Source organism: Puma concolor, chromosome B2, assembly GCF_028749965.1.
Source record: "Puma concolor isolate L17-30 chromosome B2, mPumCon1.1.hap2, whole genome shotgun sequence".
In the NCBI taxonomy this organism is placed as follows: Eukaryota; Metazoa; Chordata; class Mammalia; order Carnivora; family Felidae; genus Puma; species Puma concolor.
The window spans coordinates 82,125,193-82,142,441 of record NC_141671.1 but is presented as its reverse complement, the minus strand read 5'-3'; the positions used below and the strand labels follow the sequence as shown (position 1 = coordinate 82,142,441).

The following is a 17,249-nucleotide window of genomic DNA, read 5'->3' as shown; positions in this document are numbered from 1 at the left end:
CTACAGAACTTGCTAATTCAACTTGCTCTGCACTTATTCCCTTAGCAGACATCTTTCAATCACTGTTACTACAGCTTCCAGCAAGGACCCCATGATTACTGTGTCCATTTGACTTGTACACATGATCCGTAGACCTGCCTCTCCTTGCTATGGGGTCAGCAGCACTTGCAGGAACCTAGAAGATGCATGTAGGTTTGGCATGTAGGGTGAGAAAGCCTTCCCTGAACACCAGCAAGTTTGACCCACTTCCATCTGAAAAAACAGGTTGCCTTAGGCCATGCGTTTCTAATTGTTGAAGTCAATCTCTGTGATGGGTGTGTGTGCATACGCAAAACTGTGCGTAAATAGCACATTTTCAATCTATAAAATGTAAAGAAATGAGGAGCACCTGACAGTAGGCTGAGCCTCTGAAGATTTGTCGGGAAAGAAGACAGCTGCATGGCAAAGCGGCTGCTTATGATTAGGAAAGGAATAGCCCGTGTCCTGGGCCACTCAGCAAACTTCAACCATATAAATGACAGCTGATTTGTTTAGCTCTGTAACCCCCATTCTTTATGGGCCAGGAGTTGAATTCTTGTTGAGAACACCACTTCAGGTTGTCATTGTCTCTGGTATCATTGCAAGATCAGGTATGACATGATGACTGAAAAGTCCCAGCCAGAAACCGTGATGAATGAGAAAGACAGAAATTGCTTTAATGCCACTTTGTAACTTTTTAAGTGAGGGAACACTGTTCTTCACCCCCTGTAGACTTTCGGTTTTTAACAGGCCATATTGCCAGTTTTGTAGTTGACAAGGAAAGTCTGTTGCTCTCTTTGGCTCAAGTGATCAGCAAGTGTCACAGCACTCCTTATGTAGAATGGCTCTCCACAGCACTGACAGGGAGGGAAATTAATAGGCTTCCCATTGTTACCGTGCATTTTTGCCAGGATATTTCATTAGCGTAAACACTGAACCCCTTGTCATCTTGTTTAGCCACTTGACCCTGGTGATTTTCAATTCTGTGTGCCAGGTGATGAAGTGGAGCCCAGGCGTGCACGAGACAGGCACTAATTATTGGAAGCAGAATCATTGCTGACCCAGTACGAGATTAACTGCTCCTTTGCAGTCTTTATTCTGGGACATTAGCACTGTCTGGTTATCTTGCTTCAGTTGAGGGATTCGGGACAATAGCGGTGCTGATGGTAACGTCGGCAATTTCCCTGTTTGTTTTGCAGGTCACGGCCAGGGGCTTCGGGCCGCTGTTACAGTTTGCCTACACCGCCAAGCTATTACTCAGCAGAGAAAACATCCGCGAGGTCATCCGCTGCGCCGAGTTCCTGCGCATGCATAACCTGGAGGACTCCTGCTTCAGCTTCCTGCAGACCCAGCTCCTGAACAGCGAGGATGGCCTGTTCGTGTGCCGTAAGGACGCTGCGTGCCCCCGCGCGCACGAGGACCGTGAGAACTCCGCGGGGGAGGAGGAGGAGGAAGAGGAGGAGACGATGGACTCGGACACGGCCAAGGTGGCTTGCCCCAGGGACCAGATGCTTCCAGACCCCATCAGCTTTGAGGCCGCTGCCATCCCAGTAGCAGAGAAGGAAGAAGCTTTGCTGCCCGAGTCCGATGTGCCGCCCGACAGCAAGGAGAGCTCCGAGAAGGACGCGTTAAGGCAGTACCCCAGATACAAGAAATACCAGCTTGCATGTACCAAGAATGTCTATAATGCATCATCACACAGTACCTCAGGTTTTGCAAGCACATTCAGTGAAGATAACTCTGGCAACAGCCTCAAGCCGGGGCTTGCCATGGGGCAGATTAAAAGTGAGCCGCCCAGTGAAGAGAACGAGGAAGAGAGCATCGCGCTCTGCCTGTCCGGAGATGAGCCTGACATCAAGGACAGAGCGGGGGACGTCGAAATGGACCGGAAACAGCCCAGCCCTGCCCCCGCCCCCGCCCCCCCTGCCGGGGCCACCTGCCTGGAGAGATCCGGGAGTGTGTCCTCCCCCTCCTGCTTAAGGTCTCTGTTCATAACAAAAAGTGTGGAGTTGTCTGGCCTGCCCGGTACCTCTCAGCAGCACTTTGCCAGGAGTTCAGCGTGCCCTTTTGACAAGGGGATCACTCAGGGTGACCTTAAAACTGACTACACCCCTTTCCCGGGGAGTTACGGACAGCCCCACCTGGGCCAGAAGGACGTGTCCAACTTCACCATGGGGTCGCCCCTCAAGGGGCCTGGGTTGGAGGCTCTCTGTAAACAGGAAGGAGAGCTGGACCGGAGAAGTGTGATCTTCTCCTCGAGCGCTTGTGACCAAGTGAGCACTGCGGTGCATTCATATTCTGGGGTAAGCAGTTTGGACAAAGACCTCTCTGAGCCGGTGCCAAAGGGTCTGTGGGTGGGGGCTGGCCAGTCCCTCCCCAGCTCACAGGCCTACTCCCACGGTGGGCTGATGGCTGACCATTTGCCAGGAAGGATACGGCCCAACACTAGCTGCCCGGTGCCAATCAAAGTCTGCCCTCGCTCGCCCCCCTTGGAGACCAGGACCAGGACCTCCAGCTCGTGCTCTTCCTATTCCTACGCAGAGGACGGGAGTGGGGGCTCACCCTGCAGCCTCCCTCTCTGTGAGTTCTCCTCCTCGCCCTGTTCCCAGGGAGCCAGATTCCTTGCCACAGAACATCAGGAACCAGGCCTGATGGGAGATGGAATGTACAACCAAGTCCGACCCCAAATTAAATGTGAGCAGTCTTATGGAACCAACTCCAGCGACGAATCCGGATCGTTCTCGGAAGCAGACAGTGAGTCGTGTCCTGTGCAGGACAGGGGCCAGGAGGTAGGGAACCCGCATAAATTCAAGCATGTGGTCCACTCTTGCGGTCCTTTACCTGGACTCTACCTGCTGCCCCACCACTCCCAGATTAAAGGTCCCAGTAAAGGGACTGCCTCCCCCATCCACAGAGGCAGGATGCTTCAGAGTCATTCCAAATTCACCACTTTTGTCCTAGAAGGCACTTGAAATTTGATGTAGATCTCAGTACTCAACAAACAGAGGCAAGCTGCTCAGAAAAAAAAAAAAAAAAATGTTAAGTATAATGCATGAAAGCTTGAGATATTCAGATCTCCCCCTTCCACCTCCCTTTCTCCTTCTCCATCTGCTTTGAAAGGATACCCTAGTCCTCAGCCTCATCTTCGTCCTGCACCCCATCAGTGTGAAAGAAAATATAGAATCGCTTTCAAAACTGACTGATTGACACTAGACAGACCCTCAGTAACAGGTGCTCTCCCGGCACCCTTTAAGTTTTCCTTGTCAACAGGAGACCCTGGGACCATCCCTTGTCCACTGGTGAGCAGCGGACAGCTCACCATCCACCTGGTCCCAGGGTCACCGCAGAAGCACCCTAGTCAGTCACACATAACTGAGTAACATACCCTTTCCCAAACTCCCCACAAATGACGAGAAGTCATATTGAGGAGTAGTGGAGTTGAGGACCCGTCTCTGCCCACCCGGAAAGCAGAGTGCTTCATAGATAAAAATTCCCAAGGCTCCATCCGTCTTACCAATGCTGGAGGATGGAGCAGGAACAACACCAGCCACATCGTAGGCAAGACTCACGTGGCTAAGGAGAGAAAAGAATAGACACCCCGTACGTTCCCCTTTCCCGCCGTAACCTGAGAGGCCCCTGCAAAGGTCTGAGGGAGCCCGTGTCATGATCTAGCAATGTCTGGCTGATTGACAAGGAACCAACCTGAGACTGCCACCTGGGTCTCAGACCTGCCTCGAGAGCAGCAGCGTGAGCAAACCCAGTGAGAAGTCCCGCTTCAGAGCTGCTTATCTGAAGGAGGAAATGAAGCATGGTCCTCATTAGGCCAGTGCCCTCGGTTCGCGTCTGCGCTCCCTGGATAGGAGCCCCTAGTAGAGCAGGGATGTTAACCCAACCAGACAGCAGAAATGCCACACGGGGTGAGGGGCCTTTTCACAGAGCCACGTGCGGCTTATTCAGCCTCTGCGAGATTGGCAAGGAGCACATGAGGTTTTAGTTAGGGCATGTTTTGAAAATAGATCCCAAAGCTCCCTGTGCCAACTGCAGAGATGCCCTGTGGTCACTTCCTCGTCCTGCTAGCTAGCCTGGTCCCTGCTCTTCTGTTACTGCCTGGGAAAAATGGAGAAAGACAGAAACATACTGAAAGGATTTAATTTTGCTAAAAATTAGAAAAGAAATGTAGATGGGAACTCTTCCTGTCTGAATGCACCTATCCCCTCAGGTTTGGGGTGGAGGATTGTGCCTGTGCCCCTGACCTGAGAGGACTGAGTTCTTGTGAAAACAGGGAAACCTTATGCTCTCTCTTCCCTCACTCATTTCTTTCTCTGATCATAACCGAGGTGAGGTTTTCTTTTTTCCCCTGACATTGTTCATAAATGCCCCTGCTGCAGAAGCCTGGTCACTGGGTCCAGTTCATCAGCAGAATGATTTATCTTGCCAAGGATTGGTGTCTCGAGAAAAGGACAAATGTCTTTGTCTTTGACGCTCCCTTAAGGGGAGCCCCACCGTGAAGCTAAAAGGGTTATGTTGTCCTGACATTTGCATATGTTCTAGGAACTGTCAGTTTCTGATAATCTCCTTTTGTCTCTCTCATGTCCCAAAAGAGAGTTTAAAGTCACTTCTTCAAATCAAATGCCACCAACAAGAGCACATGTATTTTTCCTGTGTGTTTGGGCCACATCACTTGTCTGCCTTTAGAACTTCTCAGCTCTAAATGAATCAATCAAAAGGATGATTCATTCAACCTATAAAATATCATGAACAGGATTAGTGTCCCCTTGAAAAGTACCACCGCTAGGGGCGCTTGGGTGGCTCAGTTGGTTAAGTGTCTGATTCTTGATCTCAGCTCAGGTCATGATCTCATGGTTCACGAGATCAAGCCCTGCCTGGATCTGTGCCCTGACAGTGTGGAGCCTGCTTGGGATTCTCTCTCTCCCCGTCTCTCTCTCTGCCTCACCCCCGTTCATGCTCTATCCTCTCTCTCAAAATAAATAAACTTTATTTTAAAAAAAGAAAAATACCACCGCCTTAAAAATATTTTTATTTTTACTTGTCCAAAGAATAATAATAGATTATTTGCATTTCTCAACACTGAAAGAAGAAACCTTTACCAAAACTGCCATTTCAGGAATCACATCTAGTCCCTCTCAGAAGGGCATTTTAGACAGGGTTGTTAGAGTACAGCTAAAGTTTTCCCCAATTTGACATTTTGGTTTTCCTAGAATAGAGATTAGGTCTCAGGGACTCAGCAGGACTGCGTCTCTTTGAGTTAATAACTAGCTTCCAGGAGTTACTTTGACCCCAGTGGAAGTGTGTTCCCCAGTAATAACATTGAAGGTAAATGTGTCATACGCAATGTGGATTGTAACTCGTTTTCCTGAACTGAACTGATCCAGAAGAGGCCAACATCTATTGGTCTGATTTTGCCCTGATCTGCTCTGGTGAGATGTCCAGGTGACTTCTCTTCTAGTTGAGCCCCAAGGAGACACGTCAGTCAGAAACCAAACAAAGAGTTCTCACCTCCGGCCAGCCACCTGTCCAGTGCTTCAGTCTGACGGGCCAGGCTCCTTCCCAGCCTCTCTTCCTTCACCTCTGCAAGGAGCCAAAAATGATAGATCAGAAGAAAAGTATTAGCACTCCTTATAACCTGTAAGGTGTTCTAGTTATGCTGTCTCATCGACACGGACTTCTCTCATCCTTTCTGTCTCCAGCTTTGAAGAAAGCTCAAATTAGCACAACATTGTCCTTTCTCAACCACCATCTTTTAAAATTACTTTCTTTTTTGAAATAATCAAACACAGCATGCCCAGGCCCTAACATACCAAATTTAACAGGCTTTCTCTGTGCCTATAACAGGATACAAACACATATTCCTGTCTCTAGGGGTTTTATTTTAATGGCATTTACTGTATAATTACTCAGCAACTTGCTTTTCTCACAGAGCTATCTACTATGTATGCGCCTCTACGCCAATCACATAGGGTTAAAACATACTTCTTTAATATCCATGGGCCCCATAAATCACAATTTATTCAGCTGTCAGCTACCAACAGACAGTCCAGTGCTTCAGTTGTTTCCAGTTTTTTCCCTTCTTATAAACATTGCTGCAATAAACATTTTTGTGAACATATTTAGTAGTGGTGCTTTTATTTTTGTTGGTTAGAATCCCATAAGTGGTTAAAGGTTGTGCTTTATTTGTGAAATACTACCTAACTACTTCCCCAGAAGGTTGTAGCAATTCACATATCTTTCAGCAATTTATGAATATCCTTTTCCCCCTGTTCTTGCCAGTACTGGCTGTTACCAGTCCTTTTAATTTTTGCCGATCCGATTGGCAAAAAATGATCGCTGATGAGGTTGACCTCTTCTCTTCTGGGTATGTGCCATTTATATTTCCCTTCCTGTGACTTGCCGGTTCACACATTTGCCCATTTTTCTCTCGTGGTGTTCGTCGTTAAACCAATTTATAGGATCCCTAATCCCTAATACAGGAATATTAACCTTTTATTAGACATGCTTCCCATATTTTCTCCTACTCTTTCTTTCTATTTTTATGGCAATTCTTTTTGCGTATAGAAAATTTTGAGTTTCACGTAGTCAAGTTCTCAATCTCTTTCTTTGTGACTTTTGGGTGTGCTATATTAAAAAGTCAGTTTGGGAATTTTTTTTCTTATTTCCTATGATGAAAAAATGAACAGGTCATATTTAAAAATGTAACCAAACAATGTGTGTATAACAAGGTCCTAGTTTGCTTCATGAATCTACATAGTATTAAAAAGGCAGTATAGGGGCACCTGGGTGGTTCAGTCGGTTAAGCATCTGACTCTTGATTTCTGCCCAGGTCATGATTTCCTGGTGGTGAGATGGAGCCCCGCAGGGAGCCTGCTTGGGATTCTGTCTCACCCCCTCCCTTTCCCCCTTCTATGCTTACACTCTTGCTCTCTCTCAAAACAAAAAGGCAGTGTAGAGAACAAGATAAAGCTAGGAAGCAAAGTTGGGGAGGAGTATAAGGAACGTTTTATTTCTATGTATTTCTATAATGTTTAAATTGTATTTATGTATATCTCACACCAGGCCATTATTTTAATTGAGCTACAAGTCACACACATCAAATCTACTCTGTTAAAATGAACAATTCAGGGATTTTTAATGATTCACAAAGGCTTGTGACCATCATCGCTGTAATTCCAGGACATTTTCATCACCCCAAAAAGAAACACTATACCCATTAGCAGACACTCGTCATTGTCCTCCCTTTAACCCCAGGTAACCACTAATCTGCCTTCTATCTCTGTAGATTTGCCTCTTCTGAATATAACAATGGGATCTTACACTATGTGGCCTTTTGTGTCTGACTTCCTTCACTGAACATAACGTTTTCGAGGTTCATTCTTGTCATTGATGTACCAATAGGTACATCATGTATCAGGGCTTTGTTCGTTTTTATTGCTGAATAATAATCTACTCTGTGGATATACCACACTTTGTTGATCTATTGATCGACGTTGGACATTTGGGATTGTTTCCACTTTTCGGCCATTATCAATAATGCTACTGTGAGCATTGGTGTACAAGTTTTTTGCAGACGTATATTTTCACTTCTCTTCATTATGTACCTAGCAGTAGAATTGCTAAATCATACAATAACTACATGTTTAACCTTCTGAGGAACTACCAGACTGTCTTTCAACGTAAATGCACTATTTTACATTTCCGCCAACAGTGTATGAAGGCTCCTATTTCTCCACACTTTCAGCAGCACTTGGTTATTGTCCATCTTCTTTATTATAGCCCTTCTAGTGGATGTGAAATGGTATCTTGTTTTGGTTCACAGGTTCATTTTTAAAATTTGAAAATTATGGAAAAGCCACAAGCATTTTCCAGGTAGTAGCCTTCTTCGTGAGATGGGTTTATACCACACACATGTCTAATTACTTGTAAGTTTTGGTAAGGAAGCACTGGAAAGGCAATTTATTTGCATAGCCAAAAGTTTTTATTGGTTGGACTTGCTTTATCAACATGTTTCATTTCAAGAGGGATAAAAGTGTGTGAGAGTTGAATGTGTGTACATTTGTTTTCATGCAGTTTGCGGGGCAGGGAAAAATCGTGTGTGACACGTAGTAGAATGGAAGACCTGTATCTGACACTGACATTTCTACCCACATGCCAACTTCCAGACGTATGTTGTATGTAAAATTTTTACAGCCATTCTTGTGGTTCATTGATTCAGGCATCTTTTTTTAAATGCCTGTGATTGGTCTGCTTAATTAAAAGAAACCTTGCTAGGCAGCATAGAAGTCAGCTGTATCTCTAATTAAAACGATGTTTTTGTGTTGTCTAGAAAGATGTTCCTAGCATCTGTAATTGCACAGCATACTCTATGTCTGGAAGAAGAAACCATGTGACAAAGGGAGATAGGGCTAGTAAACAGAATTAATAATACTTCATATTTGTCAGGCGACTCAGACTTTTCAAAGCACTTTCTCCATGTATTATCCAATTTGATTCTTCATAGCAATCCTATAAGCTAAGTAGGGCATGTATTATCTTCCTGTCACTCACAGCTCCTCAAAGAACTTTAGGACAGAGAGAATGAAAGGCTCGCCTGAGGTCACACAGCTAATTAATTGCAGTACAACTAAATCCCAGGTGTCCTGCGTTTGTTCTGGAAACTGGACCATGAGAATAGAGGGTGGAAGGACAATTGTTCAGGAAACATTTCTTAGCCGAGAGGGGAGATTCTGTCACTGGTGTCTGCCTAGCATGGATCTGGTTGTCCCCCTGCCAACAGCACTGAATCATCAGCCCAATGGGCATCTTGCCTCCTCCCCTGATGGTGTACAGAGATCTGAGGGTCTTGTAAGAGCGTAGGTGTTAAAGGCTTTGAGCCTCGGGGTACTGTTAGTATTATCCGACTCCTGCAGCTTGTATTTCCAACATCTGGTAGTAAAACCAAGAAAGGAGATAGGAAAAAAGATTCACAAACCAGCTGTGGCTGGGATCTCTAGAGGAAATGCTTGTTTTCAGCTTTTCCTACAACCTTCGCATCTCTGTCCTGCCTCTCCAGTAGTTCCCATGAGCACCCAGCAGCTCCAGGCCAGGGAAATGTGCTGAGAGGCATGGTGAGATGAGGTGGTTGTGGTCCGCCTGCAACCCTGTAATAAAGATGCAGGGAAAACAGAGATCACAGGGCAGTCCCCGGGAGCAAGACAGTCACTGTTTGCAGGTGGGATTTCTTTTCTCCTCTTTTGTCCCATATTTGAATTTTCTGCAAGAAGTTATATTTCTTATGTAATTTTTAATGGTATTTTTGTTTAAATGGGAGCAAGGGGATGGTGGTTTGGGCCACAGAATGGGGTGGTTGTCGGTACCAAGAAAAGAGGAGCAGTTGATTTCTGTTGGGCGAGAGGAGGCGCTGGGACTGCAGGACCCTAGCTCCCCTGCTCAGGCCCTGGAGGAGGAGGATTTAGGTTTTATTTACCATCTAGATTTCATAGCTTTTTCCCACATTTGCCGGCCCCTGGGGCCAGAGGTCCCTCAGCACACTGCAGCACGCCATTTCACTGACATCTCGAGAACTGGAGCCCCCAGAAGGTCTGACTGCACTCTGGTCACTGCTTAGCAGTCCAGTGCAGGGGTTGGGCTGGGAAGTCCTCCGTCCTGTCCCTCTGCTTGTGCTCCAGAGGGCAGAGAGGACTGAGTAGCAAATCAGCAGAAGCAGACTGATGCAAGCCGTAGCACGGGCCCGTGCTGCCCTGTTGGGCCCTTGGTTCGCTGACTCAGTGACCGCCCCTGACTTTCAGAGTCTCTCCTGAGAACCACAGTGCGGGTAGGAGGTGGAGATGGGCAGCACCTATGAGAAATCAGTACCCAGAGTCCCATGGGCCCCTCCCCTTCTGTGCAGCCCGCTTAGCCTCAGATGTCTGATATGTTTAGCCTCCTGTGTGTGCAATAGGCTGAAAATAAGTGCAGGCCAGCGAGCATTCAGACAAGTGGCGGTGGGAGCTGGCAGGACATTTCCTCTTGTTAGGGTGGGTGTTATGCACTGTTTCAGAGGGTCCAGTGAATGACAATGAAACTGTTGCCGAGAAGTAAAATAAAATCCTGGAAGAATAAGTGTGTGGAGGGACAGTAAATAAGATGTTAAGCCCTATCGGGCCTATTTGGGTCATAAGAATTTGCCAGAAGAAAGGGAGAAGGGCCTCCTCCCTCTCGAAGTGTCTGAACCTTCGAAGCCCATGTGGTACTAGCTGACTTTTGAGCCCTACTCAGGGAGTGTTTGGTGCGTGCACGCTTGAGAGTGGAATATATTCTCCCAACTCCATAAGGGGATGTGGCTGCTCTTTATCCCCAGGGAAGATGCCCGTTGGCTTGGAACTTACTTCCTACTCCGAAAGTAACAAATATCAGTGGCAAAGTTACCACTGCGCTTTCCCAAAATGCTTGGGGACCTCCCTCTTGGGAGACAGCACAAGATCTCCCTTGCTTGAGGGGTAACAGAGCCTTTTAAAAAGAAACAAGAGGGGCGCCTGGGTGGCGCAGTCGGTTAAGCGTCCGACTTCAGCCAGGTCACGATCTCGCGGTCCGTGGGTTCGAGCCCCGCGTTGGGCTCTGGGCTGATGGCTCAGAGCCTGGAGCCTGTTTCCGATTCTGTGTCTCCCTCTCTCTCTGCCCCTCCCCCATTCATGCTGTGTCTCTCTCTGTCCCAAAAATAAATAAACGTTGAAAAAAAAATTAAAAAAAAAAAAAGAAACAAGAGTGGTCGGGTTTGGGTTTTGGCTTTTTGTTTGTTTTTTGTTTTTCCACATGGAAGAAGGTCTATCGCTATTTTCTTTTCCTTTGACCTCTTTAAAAAGCAGCCGGAGTTGCAACAGCTCCGCTGAAACTATAGGACCTTTTGCTTCAAGGACTTTGAAACGAGCATTGTTGATTTTCCCTTTTCCTGTCAACCTCTGTCCCGTTTCCCTGGTGTTTTACATTTGTTGTCTGGATGATTTTAAATACAGTAGCTCTTAGTCTAGAAGGCCTTTGACGTTCCCTGTGGCCTGAGCTGTAGGTACGTATTCTTTCTGGAAATAAGTAAGTAAACAGGATTTAGAGCAGAAGCAGACCGGCTTTGGTGTCAGCAGAGGGGGGACTCCACGAGGCCCCGAAGCACGGCAGCCTCTGCTGTGCAAACAAGGCTTCTGCCTGGTGTGGAAACATCCGTGTCCCCACCAGGCAGACCCCGGTGTGAGTCAGGCACTGTCCAGGATTGGAGTGTCTGTTTGTTATCCAAAGGATATAAAAGGAAATCAAACATTCTTCGTATCATGATAAGCCCTGTGCAAACACAACCCATGGACAAAGCCCTTTCCCTGGCTGCCTGCCTTTCCACAGTCAGAGCAGGGCTGGGCTGAAAGTGGTGTAATGTGAGCTGTTGCGATTTTGCTTTCTTGGGCCCAAATTTTACAGGTGTCATGGGACACAGAGTTCACCACGCGAAAGTTGAATCAGGACCCCATCGGGAGCCCTCAGCAAATGCCACGTCCGGCAGGCTCAGGGTTCTGAAGCAGCCTGACAAAGCAGTTGTATCCAACCACAGAAAAGTCATGTAGTGTGACCGCCTTTGTGCATGGGGATTAACTAGCCATAAATGCCAGCATCTAGACTCATCTTCCGGCATCTGATGCAATCAAAGAAAAGGCCTGAGCTCAGAATCAAGGATCTCCGTCTCACTTCCCTGAACAACACAGATATAACACTGCAGCTCCTGAATATTAACGAGGGGTTGGTTTCTTCAACCTAAACTACTTTGATCAATTAAACCCTGACCCTCCTGTTTTTCTGGTGACTCAAGTTCACTCGAGACTGTTCCACCTTCTAGAGCTGTGCCGTCCAGCACAGTAGCCACACGCCACACGTGGCTATCGAGCCCTAGAGATGTGCCGAGTTCTGAATTGTGTTAAGTGCAAAATATGCCTCCAGTTTTGAAAATTTAGTGCCAAAAAAGTGAAATATCTCAATTATGTTTATATTAATTACATGTTGAATATATTTTGGGCCTATTGGGCTTAATTCAATATACTATTAAAATTAATTTCTGATGTTTCTTTTTACTTCCTTTAATGTGGCTACTGGAAATGGAAAAATCACATCTCTTGTTTGCACTGGACAGCGCAGGGCTGGCCCTTTGTAGAAAGTTTAGGTTTATAGCGCCATCTGCTGGTCCACCTAAAGCAGACGCTAACGTGAACAAGAATTAAGTGAATCTGAGCTGGAGGAGATACTTGGTCTCTTGGTCAAGCAACATGCAACCTTCCTTTTCTGAAACAGGACCAGAAATGAACCCTAACATCCCTGCACCATCAGTAAGAATCTCGGAGAGGGTAGTGGTAAGCTGTTGGAAGATTCAAGCCTGTGCACTTAACAGAATATAAGGAGGACACAGATCCATTCCTCCAGAGACTCATGTCCTCTCCTTGTATAATGCTTATTTGCCTTTGTTTGTCAAGAGTTTAGAAGTTGGAATCTTGCTACCGACAGTATCTGCATCAGTTATCTGCGTAACAAACCACCCCCAGACTCCTTGGCTTAAATCATTTAGCTTCTCTCACCGTTTTCGTGGGTCAGGAACTCAGGAGTGGCCCATCTGAGCACTTCTAATTTGGGATACCTCATGAGGCTGAAGTCTGTGGCTGGGGCTTCCATATCTGAAGGTTCCTGTGGGCCTAGAGAAATCACATCCTGGGTGGTTCACCCACGTGACCGACAAGGCAATGCTGGTTGTTGGCTGGAGACCTCCATTCTTCTCCACATGGGCCTGGGCCCTCCACAGGGTGGCTTGAGAGTCTTTTAGGCATGGCAGCTGGTTTCCTCTGGAGAAAGCAGTCTAAGAAGCCTAGGAGGAAGCCGCAGCTCCTTTTATGACCTAGCCTCAAGCCACACACTGTTACTCTGGCTGCATTGTGGTGATCAAGAGGCAGGAACACGCATCCCGCCTCTTGATAGAGGAAGGTCAACATGCTGTGAAAGAGAATGTGAGATGGAATGACCATTAAATTTTTGGAAAATGGCCAAAGGGCCCTAATTGGTATAGCCTTGGGCAGCTCAAAAGCATGCCCCACTTTAAAATGAGGAAATTGAGACTCAGAGAAGTAAGGTAACTAGCCTGAGGTCTCATGGCTGGTAGAAAGACTAAAGCCCAGGTTTGAATTCTAGTCCACCAGGGTGGAGCCCATCTGAGTTCCCTCGCTGTACCTCCTTATGCTGTTATAACCGAAAAACCACACTGGTTGTTTCATCTTCCCAGCATCTTTGACGTGTGTGATGCTGTCCTCGTTCAAATGTTTTAGATAATTCCTTCAATGATATCTGTCTGTAGATTGTTATTTTATTGAGCTGAGGCTCAATGGAAGTAGGTTTCAACTGACTGTAGAGTCTTTCGTAAAATTGCTGTAGCAGTGAAAAAGTACACATTTTCCAGTATCTTCCATGCTGTTTGTTTCAAGAACCTCAGGAACAGTAACCACATTATAATTTGTGTGTTCACGTGCTGTTTGACTCTAAATATTACATCTTACTTATATTTGAAACAAGAAAGAATTAATCACTGCTTACTTTGAGTAGTTTCCATACTATTTGGTCCTCTTAAAAAGGAGGTTTGACCATTTTTTTGATGTTCCGCCAGCTGGAATTCAAACTAAAATACAGTTACCATAATAATATTCTGCTGTTCTCGGTTTCAGGTCAAACTTCCCTTTCCTGTAGATCAAATCACAGATCTTCCAAGGAATGATTTCCAGATGATGATTAAGATGCACAAGCTAACCTCAGAACAGTTAGAGTTCATTCACGACGTCCGACGCCGCAGCAAGAACCGCATCGCGGCCCAGCGCTGCCGCAAGAGGAAACTGGACTGTATTCAGAACTTAGAATGTGAAATCCGCAAATTGGTGAGTTGACCCGTTCACTGCTATCAGCAACCCGGAGTGACCAGGACTGATGCAGAATTGCAGAAGTGAAGGCTGGAGAAGTGGAGAGAAGGATCACAATTTGGGGAAGTTTGGGTTTATTTTTAAGCAAGTTTCTCAACAAAAAAGAATAGCTTTCTATCTGCAGTTGTGTGTGTCTGTGCAGAGCTATAATCGTGTTTCAGTATTTTATGTCCTTCAGCCATACACATAGAGGTAGTCCTTTCTTTTTTTCCATTCAGCATGGACTGGTCACTAACATTTATTGCATGCATGTGTGGGCCAGGTATTATTCTCAACTATTTTTGCAAATGATCACATTTAATCTTCACATCAACCCAATGACTTAGGTGCTATTTTATCTCCAGTTACAGAGGAGGAGAGGGGCGCAGAGAAGTGTGCTCACTCTCCACTATGTGGCAGAACTTGAACGCAAACCCTGTTGTCTGATTCCAAATCTAGACACCACTGCTTTCTCCTGCCTCACACAGAAGAGTGTAGAATCCAGACAGGACCACATGATCTCCTGAAGCCCCTCGCAGTCCCAGGGTCCTTGATTTTGTGATTCTGCCTCCAAGTGGCTGGCACCTCTTCCCTGTGCCTGAGACTATTTTATCTCAGGAAACAAGCTCCCATCTCCCAGGCTCCCCTCACTGGGAGCTCTGTGCCCCCTTCTCCTTTGTAAGCAAGCTTAAGCTTCAGGAGGTAACTCCAGGTGGCCTCTGGCTCCTTACTGTAGCTTTGAAGGCAACCAGTGCAACCTCATTTAGCTGGACCTTTCAGCTGGCCAAATACTGGAAACATCTTAGGTACTGTGCCTGTGTCAAGCTAAGGAAGAGAGAGACCACATGATGTGGTTATGATCTAAGTGTGGATCCTCAGACTATATACACAGTAATCCTCTGTCTCATGGTAAGCCACTGTCCCAATGAGAACCTCAGAACAAGATAAGACATTTGAAAAGCATAAATAAATATTGTCCTGTTATCAAGGACTATAGGGTATTTTTTCTCTCTTTTTTAAATTAACGCCCAGGGTGCCTGGGTGGCTTAGTCAGTTAAGCATCCGACTCTTGGTTTTGGCTGAGGTCATTATCTCACAGTTCATGAATTCAAGCCCCTCGTCAGGCTCCACGCTGACCATGTGGAACCTACGTGGGATTCTCTCTCTGTCTCTCTGCCCCTCCCCCACTTTTGTGCACATTCTCTTTCTCTCAAATAAAATTTTTTTAATGTTTTATTTATTTTTGAGAGAGAGACAGAGCATGAGTGGGGGAAGGGCGGGGATAGAGGGAGACACAGAATCCGAAGCAGGCTCCAGGTTCTGAGCTGTCAGCCCAGAGCCTGACGTGGGGCTCGAATTTGCAAACCATGAGATCATGACCTGAGCCGAAGTCAGACACTTAACCGACTGAGCCAGCCAGGTGCCCCTCAAATAAATAAATAAACTTTAAAATAAATAATAAAATAAAATAAAATAAATAAATTAACTCCCACCAAGCAGGGGAAATTTACTCATGTGCAGTGGTTAAGTCACCTACAAAATAAAGCTCAAGCTTCTTAGCAAGACATTGGTGCTTTCCAAGGTTCAGTCTGTAGCTATCTCCAGCATCACCTTCCACTCCTATCCTTGAACTTGACCCCTAATAAAATCAAGCTCTTCACACTTCCTGCCATCTATGTTCGTACTTCCGTGTTTGTGCCTCTGCTGTCTCCCCTCTACCTTGGACGTTTCTCGACCATTTTCTTCTGTAATTTCATCCTTCATCCTTTGAGACTCACATTACTGCCACGTGTCTAGGAAACCCCTTCCCTGAGTCCAAGCTGAGGCTGGGCACTCACCCTGGAGCCCTGATCTGACCTCTGGCTTCATGCTTATCACCACAGTCTTGCGTCGTCTGTGTGTGTCTGTCTCCCCAGCCCCCCACCCTAGGTGGTAGGTTCCTCACAACAAGGACAGTGACTGGATCACCTCTCAGTCTCCAGTGCAGGCCTGGTGAAGCCTTCAGGAAATGTCTATTGCCCTGAAATTTCTTTGAAATTGTGACCAGATTGTGGAATTATGAATTCCTTCTTTCTTTCAAACTTTTCTTGAATGTTGCTTTAACAACAACAAAAAATTGTATTTAAGCCACATAAGGGGGCAAGACATTGTTGGTGGTGAATATGGGTCTTCTGAAAGCCTACTGGGCTTAGGGAGGGACCCAGGCAAGGCTGAGCCTGCTCAGTACAACTTATCAGGACATTGGGCATATGTCCATGATCATTCAGCCCTGTGTAGAATGAGTCTCATCACCCATGTTTGAGAAACACCTGATTTTTGTAATTAGAGTTCTGTCCTTCCATGTACTTGTGTAATACCGAGCAAACAATAAAGTCTAAGCCACACACCAGGCAGATACCTAAAGCACTTTGCTTAATACTGTCCAGTTGAAAAATGGAGAGGGCACCTCCTACTTCTCCTCCCACTTTTTTGGCAACTTCTTAAATAATATGCTACATTTTGCTGCCGCATGAGAGTTTCCTGTGCTCATCACTGTATATCTGTGACTTAGAGCTTCACGCTTGTAACCAGGGCCTTGATTTATACTGCCTTTCCTGCGAAGAGCCAAAACACGGTCACAGCAGCATTTCATTTTCTTCCCCTTAAAAGTGGTCCAGAACATTTTGCAGATTAGGGGGTTGGTGGCTTGGCCAATACGATGTGGCAGGATCGAGACTGAGACATTCCTCCTGGGGCTGGGTGGTGTTGCCTCCCACTTTGCAGACCTCCAGGTCTTCCTGGCTGTCTGGGTTGCACAGCCACAAATGTAAGATATTTTCCACGAAGAGACCTCCTGGATGTTCTGTTTCCTATCCGGCACCCTCTAACTGTGGGGTCGTGCCTGCTCACCTAGTCTGGGCGGCAGGTACGGCACTGGCAGGCAGGGGCAGGCCAGTCTGCCCTGCCAGTCTCCCGCACACATACACCCACTCCCCACCGCCATGCTGCCTCCGGCACGCCACTCAGCTTTTGCAAACTTGCATAATGTATTTCTCTCAACTTGCACTGGTACATCTGTTTATTTTTCATTTTTAAAACATGTTTTCTTGATAAATTTATAAATATTTTAGCAGGTGCCCTTTCCCCGTGTAAATCTCTGTCTCCTATACACATGCCCACGCTGCCTGCCAGATTGCATTCATGCTACAGCACGTACAGCTCCCATGTCAGAGCCCCGTGTTGTATGTTTGCTTCTCTCCCCTGCTTTCTCTCTCTCTCACTCCCCCCCCCTCCCCCGCC

At 46.4% G+C, this 17,249-nt stretch overlaps 1 protein-coding gene across 8 annotated transcripts in view; it reads left to right on the top strand.

Moving 5' to 3' along the window:
* The window catches only part of BACH2 (BACH transcriptional regulator 2), a 356,529-nt gene that overhangs the window by 331,420 nt on the left and 7,860 nt on the right, over positions 1-17,249 (top strand). For all 8 annotated transcript variants that reach the window (XM_086707426.1, XM_086707429.1, XM_086707425.1 and 5 more), the window contains 2 exons: positions 1,218-2,807; positions 13,743-13,949. In XM_086707426.1, coding sequence (XP_086563552.1) covers positions 1,218-2,807; positions 13,743-13,949 — 1,797 coding nt within the window. The remainder of the gene's footprint in view (positions 1-1,217; positions 2,808-13,742; positions 13,950-17,249) is intronic.